Below are 7,731 nucleotides of genomic sequence, written 5' to 3' on the forward strand. Positions count from 1 at the left end.
ACTTTAGATAGGATTTTTTTTTTTTAAAACCTCATTGGTAGTGTAACCTACCACCCACGCCAATTCTGGCCATTTAAGCATGTTTGGCCAGCTCCAATTTTTCTTAGGACGGCGTATGTAACCACACTGGAAAAACCTTCTGGGCAGTTAGCAAAATCGGCGCAGGTAGAAACATAGAAAATAGGTGCAGGAGTAGGCCATTCGAGCCTGCACCACCATTCAATAAGATCATGGTTGATCATTGACCTCAATACCCCTTTCCTGCTTTCTCTCCATACCCCCTGATCCCTTTAGCCATAACCAACTCCCTCTTGAATATATCTAACGAACTGGCATCAACAACTCTCTGTGGTAGAGCATTCCACAGGTTAACAACTCTCTGAAGAAGTTTCTCCTCATCTTGAATTAGCGCAGCAGATGCAGTTCCACGGCTGGGACAGCAGCAGCAGAGAAGTTGGGAGGGGGAAAAGGGAAGGGGGAGGCGGGGGAAAAGAGAAAGAGAGAGAGAGAGAGAGAGAGAGAGGGAGAGAGAGGGAGAGGAGGCCTTTCGGCCAGGGTTAGGAGTGGCAACTGGTACCAGCAGGGGAGAGAAGCCTTTCTCCAGGGTTAGGAGCGGCACCCGGCAACGGGAGGGAGGCCCTTCGGCCAGGGCTTGCAGCGGCAACTGGCATCAGGAGGGAGGCCCTTCGGTCAGGGCTAGCAGCAGCAACCGGCATTGGAATGAGGGAAGCCAGGACTAGCAGCGGCACCGGGAGGGGAGGGATGCCTTTCGGCCAGGGTTAGTAGTGGCAACGGGAGTGCTGGGGGGGGGGGAGATAGACTTTTGGCATAAACACTAATAGTTTAATGCTGGAATGCTGCTGCAATGTGCAAGGTGCTTGTGCAGATTGCTGTGAGCTGGCTAGAATGTGTTGTATGTTTCACTTTCCAGCCTCAGCCCCCAGTGTCCCTCGTTGTCCTGGCAACCCGATCTTTTTGGCGCAGATCTTAGGCTCCACCCCCAAAGCTAAAGGACAGGATATGCGGCGCCAAAATCAACAATTCAAACAGGGAAAGTTGGATGATTTTTTTTTTTGGCGTAGATGGGCCCCCCAAAAAAAAATCAGGTGTAACTCTTCAAGTACACCAAAAAATGTCTTTGGGGAAAATTTAGCCCATGGCCCTAGGTTTGATCCCCAGATCAGAAAGATCTTAGATTTGATCCCCAATCAGTGCAGCAAAAGCAGATCTCAGACAGGACATAGGTTGGGTGCTATAACTGACATCAGTGTTCTGGGTTGGCTTTGGATCATTAGCCAGTAGATAGCAGATAAAAGTGTAAAGCTGGATTACACTTTAAAAAATTCTACTCAATTTTTAGTCTAGGGTAAATCTCTATCAATATTTGTATTACTTTAACAGATAAACAACACGATAGATCTGTTTCGTACTAAATTCATTATGGTTTTGACTTTTACAGTATGGAAGAATAAAGACAGGAAACTAGCCTAGTGAAGATGGATTCTACAAGTGATTGATTTTTATTGTTTGTGCCCCAAAAAAACGTATGATATTTCCATCAACTACAAATGTGATGAGCAGTGTAATGTACCAAGACTGGTTTTGTTTAATCCACTGCTAACTGGGTAAAAGCAATGTTATCAATGGCTTAGATGTATATAGTAATTGAACAGTGAAAGCTTGAGCTAACTATAAACATAGATCGAATAACAAGGATTAACTTGTGTACAAAATAGCTATCCAAATGAAAAGAGGCCTTCCCTATGTCAGCCGTGGCTCAATTGGTGGCACCCTCGCCTTGGAGTCTGGAGTGGGACCTGAATCCATAACCTCCTGAGACTGGAGCACAAAAATCTAGGCTGACACTCCAGTGCAATATTGAGGGAGTGCTGCACTGTTGGAGGTGCCGTCTTTCGGATGAGATGTTAAACCGCGGCCCCACCAGCTCTCTCAGGTGGACGTAAAAGATCCTATGGCACTATTTCAAAGAAGAGCAGAGGAATTCTCTCCGGTGTCCTGGCCCATATTTATCCCTCAATCAACATCACTAAAAAACAGATTATCTGGTCATTATCACATTGCAGTTTATGGGAGCCTGCTCTATGCAAATTGGCTACCGCGTTTCCTACATTTCAACAGTGATTACATTTCAAAAAGTACTTAATAGGTTGTAAAGCACTTTTAGATGTCCAGTGGTCGTGAAAGGCGCTATATAAATACAAACCAGGCCAGCTCTTCCTTCTGTATTGTTATAAATATATCTCTCTGCGCGGGTCACAAAGGTACAACATTAACTCGCCTCTTTTCTCATTAGAATTGGGCAACTCTTCCCAGTTGGCACAGCATCAATGGCTTCCACACCCAATTGCAATTATTTCTATAAAAGCTGCCATGCTTTGCTGTAAAAAAAAAATCAGCATATTGTGGCTGAGCATGACCTCATTAGCTACTTTGTCACCTTTTCTAGGCAATGGGAAAACTGGAATGGCCATAAATACGATCTATCGAGGACACTGCCACATCTCGTGTTCATTGCCATTATCTTTTCCTTCTTCCTTTCTCCTCATACTTGAGGCATCCCTGCCATCCACAAACGCTAAAAATCTTTCAGTTCAAAAATAGTACTTTTCAAAAAGGTATCTGAAGAGCAGATATTTAAGCAGAGAGGTTAAACAACAATTTTTTTCCCCTCTAATTAAAATTCTGGAATAGCATAACTACTAATTCTTATATTAAGTAACTTTTGTAACCACAAGGACAGAGTTCCTTGCAAATAAGTATACTAATACATTAACAAAGTTTTGTAAAAATGGCAGATTGTAATGGCTTTGTTGGTTGAAGTATTAGATTTATTTGATACTGTAACTGTGATTTACTTTCTGATATGACTAAACAAAATTAAAACTAAGATGATGGGCCGAGAATTGAGGTTGGGGGTCTCCTTGGTACGAACGCCTCTGACCCCTAAAAAATCTACGAAACTACCTGTTGGTCCCGGAGGAACGTTGGAAGTCTTCGTTCACTGCGCAGTGCACGGGAAGATGTCTTCCACGTATGAACGCATCTACTGGAATCACGTGGGCCGGGATCACCAATCACTATCTAGTATTCGCATTGATAAAAATGGGAGCTCTGTTTGTACGGACTCCCATTACTATCAATGAGAATACCCCCCAAAAATACAAACACAGCACAATAAATTAAAAAAAACACGCCACATATTTAAAATCAATTGAAATTAAATATAATTAAATATTTTAGAAAAAAAAACGTTTTTGGAATTTTTTGTGTGTGTTTTAATAGAGTTAAAAATAAACTTACCTTAATGGACAGAGTTTTTAAATATAAAACTGAATGATTAAATATAATTTTTCTATGTTTTAAAAGTGCTACGCCTGGTAAAAGTAAGCTATACACTAGGTGTAAAAGTTCGAAGGACATTTGCTGGGCATGAGTTGGGCAAATAGTCCTTCCTTCCTGCGAGGATGCGTAGGATCTGTCTGAAGAAAATCCGGTTCTCGGCGCATGCACACTGCGTCCCGAAAACTGGCTTTTGCGAGGCCTCGCCAGGTGCGTGCTTACTTCGTACACACCCGGCGAGGCCACAATTTTCATCCCGATTTGTTTCAAATGTAACTGCTCTGATCTGAAATATATTGAAATGGCCTGATATTTTTACATCAGGCTCATTGGTTGGATCACTCAACTCTTCCCAAACTGTTAGGAGACTTCTGGTCTTGCAAGTTACAACAGCTGCGTAAAGGTCACATTAGAAAGTTAATTGCATTTACTGTTATGATCTGGAATGCACTGCCTGAAATGGCAATGGCAACTTTCAAAAGGGAATTAGACATATATCTGAAAAAGGAAAAACATTGCAGGGCTATGGGGAAGAACATAGTGCGACTAATTGGATAGAGCTCGTACATGCACATGGGCTGAATGACTTCCTTCTGTCCTGTATTCGTTTATATGATTCCTTTATAGTATCAAATAATTCCAGTGTTTCAACTAAGTAAGCGGATTAAAATTTGCCAGTTTTAAAAGGCAATTATTACTCTACAGCAAAACCAACATTGGATCTCCAATGACAGAGTCATCGACCTGAAATGTTCACTGTTTCTCTCGCCACAGATGCTGCCTGACCTGTTGAGTATTTCCAGCATTTTCTGTCTTTATTTCAGATTTCAGTATTTTGCTTTTGTATTGGATATCCAATTCTGATCATCACAAATGTATATTCAACCCATGATTGTCTTGTGATCTCTACCATTCATAGTTGTGAAAGATGTTCAAAGCATCACTACTGATACTGATATTGAGCAGTGGAAACACCTGTTACACCACTTACCGATTTAAAATTTGGGTGACTGAAAATATTTTGAACTGGCATGTAAACAATTACACAGAAACGTGTTCCCTTTAAAGATCTCAGCTAACTTTGGATCATAGCTTATTATTTTTTGCTGCTGACTAAATTTTCCAATAGGGATTATTATAATTTGCACGTAATTAGGGACCATTACCTTCTTCTCTTGTCCTGCGTGAGCTGAAGCTCGACCAGTCCGAACATGGAATAAAAAGCAAACTGCACCAGAGTGAGGTACCAGCCGTACGGTTTAAAGCCTTCCAGAGAGAAAATAAGTTCCTGCAAACCCGGGTCGTGGGGGAAGAGATAGAGAGATATCATGATAACTAATGCGACATTATGCTTTGCAACAGACATAATCCACAACGCTCTCTGAAATAATTGGGTATTTGTTTTGCATGTGTTTCTCACGCTCGGGACTGACCTGCAGGTATCCATAGACGAGATAGAAGATGAAGACCCCGGCCACACAGATGAGGAACTGCGCGGTCCTGGAGAAATCGGTCAGGTTGAAGCCGATCACCCGCAGCTCATCGGCCGACTTGATGTGCGGGGACATGGAGTCGGGTTTGTCGGGCACGCTGATGGAGATGAATTTCCTGGAGCCCGAGCCGTTCATTGCCTCCACCGAGTCGACCATGCGCTGCCACCAGCCCCGGCCGACCGCGGGCTCGGCGCTGCACCAAACACAACCGCGAGAGTCGCGTTGCGCAGCCCACAGACCTCTAGCGCTTCATCCTCCCCTTTAATGTCAGCTAATGGCTGTTGTTGTTATTTACTGTATGCCTGTCTCCGGGTGCCATGGAGTCGGCCCTTGGCAATAAGCTCCCAATCGCCACAGGTAGGCCCCAACCCCCAACCTGCCAACTGTCAACGCCGCCGCTCCTGCGCGTGCGCGCCCCTCCGCGACTGCGCTAACGGATGGGAGGGGGAAATGGATCTACTGCGCCTGCGTCAACGGGGAGGGCAGAGAAGGGAACGGAGCCACCGCGCCTGCGCACGACCTGCTCCGTGCAGCCACATCCCGAAGGGTCAGAGATAAACATAAATGAATACGTTGGTGAAGGAATACATGATAAACTGGTGATGACGTTTTCTTTACACGCCGCCCCATGTGACTTAGGGCGCAAGCGCACTGAAGCATGTTGCGGGCTCTCCCTCCCTCCCCCACCACCACCATACATATTCCAGTCCCGCGTTATACTTGAACTATGGCGCATTCCACGCTCACAATTGGATCCAGCAGCAGTGCTGCCAGAAGATTTAAGCCACCCAGTTAAATTCGAGCCAGGGTGTTCCTGGAGATGGAGCACGCAGTGTCCACCGGTACACTCGCAGCTTTCCGCGAGAGGTGGGCTCCGGAGGGACTGGAGTGCATCATCACCCCTGGCAACCAAATTTTAATTTGATTTTATATGTTTTAAAGTTTAGTTTGTTTTTATTGCCGAGTTTTAGTGTCCCCCTCCCCTTTTATAGGGAGCACTTGTAAAATTTATGGTTTTAGTGCCCAAAAGAAACCCCCAAAAAACACAAAAAAAAACAAAAAAAAGGGGGCACTTGAAAAGTGGAGTGTCTCCCAGATCAGGGGGCACTTGATTTAATTGATTTATTGTTTTACAGCCAAAAAGAGTTGAGCCACCCGGTCTCTGGTCCTGTCAAACACTGGACTGGCCGCCAGTGCTACCCCACCCCACTGCTGTCAGACATCCAGCACCTGCCCGGTGCTGACACATCCCGAAGGGTCAAAGACAAACATTGAATACATTGGTGAAAGTACACATGATAAGCGTCAAAGCCACATTGACAATTTTTAAGGAAAAGCGGTCTGAACCACTGAATTCAATTTCCAAACTATTGAAATTCTGCAATAAAAATGCACTTTAACTGATCTACTGTAAATCAGTCCTTCTGATAATACATTGCATGTTACATGGCATAACACCCCAAATAAAAAAGCGCATTCTATGCATAGGAGATCCACTAATGCAATATAAAAATGTATGGATATTGAACAAATGCTATTAATTTATAGTTCAGTTATCAAAATAGTTGATAAAGGCATTAACGTCATTTTCGTGCCTATCAGTTAATCATCTCATATCCGTAATCGTTACTGAATCAACCTGAGAAGTTTGCTGCTTTCAAGATCATGTTGTTTCATCAACTTCCTGAAACATGATCCTTTTGTGGGTGGATCTGGCCTGATAATTAAACTCAATCACTTGAGGAAGTTGAGACGAATTGCCAGTAATCAGAGTGAGAATCTTGGGTGAAATTGTATTTTGGCGCCTTAGTCTGTATATCTGGACTACGTTTCTGCTTTGAAATACACTAGATTACACCATTACGTTTCTGCACTGGACTACACTAAGACTTACCTGCTGTTTCTCTATCTCTGCTGCTAACGTTTATTTTTCCTTTTAAGTGCAGCTGTGTCTCTGCTGAACTAGTTATATTGGTTTTTCCAGGTCTCCTGGCTTCTAGCTGGCTTGGAGTTCAGCTTCTGAATGTGCGCAGACGCAAGTATCGTCCACGTACTGTAGATCGATGACAGGATGGGACGACCTTGGATCTAGCCGGGAAATGACGAAGGTTGAACAGGTTCCCACTTGTTCTATAGTTTAGTTTCACTCCAGCGGGGAGCTTGTTAAGAGTGAGATGGAGCATTGCGGCGAGGAAGATTGAGAAGAGCGTTGGCGCGATGACGCAGCCCTGGTCCACATGTGGATTGCGTCTGTGGTGGATCCGTTGGTCAGGATCATGGCTTGTATGTTGGCATGGAGCAGGCAGAGGATGGTGACAAATTTGTGGGGGCAGCCGAAACGGAGGATGTTGCTGCTTTCAAGATCATCTTCACCGCATGGCCTTACACTAAACGTCCGTCAGACAAAGGTCCTCCACCAACCTGACCCTGCCACACAGCACTGACCCCCGGTCATCAAAATCCACGGCGCGGCCTTGGACAACGTGGACCATTTTCCAGACCTTGAGAGCCTACAATCAACAAGGGCAGACATCGACGACGAGGTCCAACACTGCCTCCAGTGTGCCAGCGCAGCCTTCGGTCGCCTGAGGAAGAGAGTATTTGAAGACCAGGACCTTAAATCTAGCACCAAGCTTATGGTCTACATGGCACTAGTGATACCCGCCCTCCTATATGGCTCAGATATGTGGACCATACACAGCAGACACCTCAAAACACTGGAGGAATACCACCAGCGCTGCCTCCGCAAGATCCTGCAAATGCACTGGGAGGATAGACGTACCAACATCAGTGTTCTCGATCAGGCTAACATCCCCTGCATCAAAGCACTGACCACACTCAATCACCTCCGTTGGGCAGGCCACATCCGCATGCCTGA

At 44.8% G+C, this 7,731-nt stretch overlaps 1 protein-coding gene across 2 annotated transcripts in view; it reads right to left on the bottom strand.

Moving 5' to 3' along the window:
* slc35b3 (solute carrier family 35 member B3) overlaps positions 1–5,248 on the bottom strand; it is a 43,449-nt gene extending 38,201 nt beyond the window's left edge. For both annotated transcript variants that reach the window (XM_070888562.1, XM_070888561.1), the window contains exons 1-2: positions 4,794–5,248; positions 4,527–4,648 (exon numbers count right to left, since the gene is read on the bottom strand). In XM_070888562.1, coding sequence (XP_070744663.1) covers positions 4,527–4,648; positions 4,794–5,009 — 338 coding nt within the window. In that variant the 5' untranslated portion in view covers positions 5,010–5,248. The remainder of the gene's footprint in view (positions 1–4,526; positions 4,649–4,793) is intronic.
* Between the last annotated feature and the right edge of the window lie 2,483 nt (positions 5,249–7,731).

Source organism: Pristiophorus japonicus, chromosome 1, assembly GCF_044704955.1.
Source record: "Pristiophorus japonicus isolate sPriJap1 chromosome 1, sPriJap1.hap1, whole genome shotgun sequence".
NCBI lineage: Eukaryota > Metazoa > Chordata > Chondrichthyes > Pristiophoridae > Pristiophorus > Pristiophorus japonicus.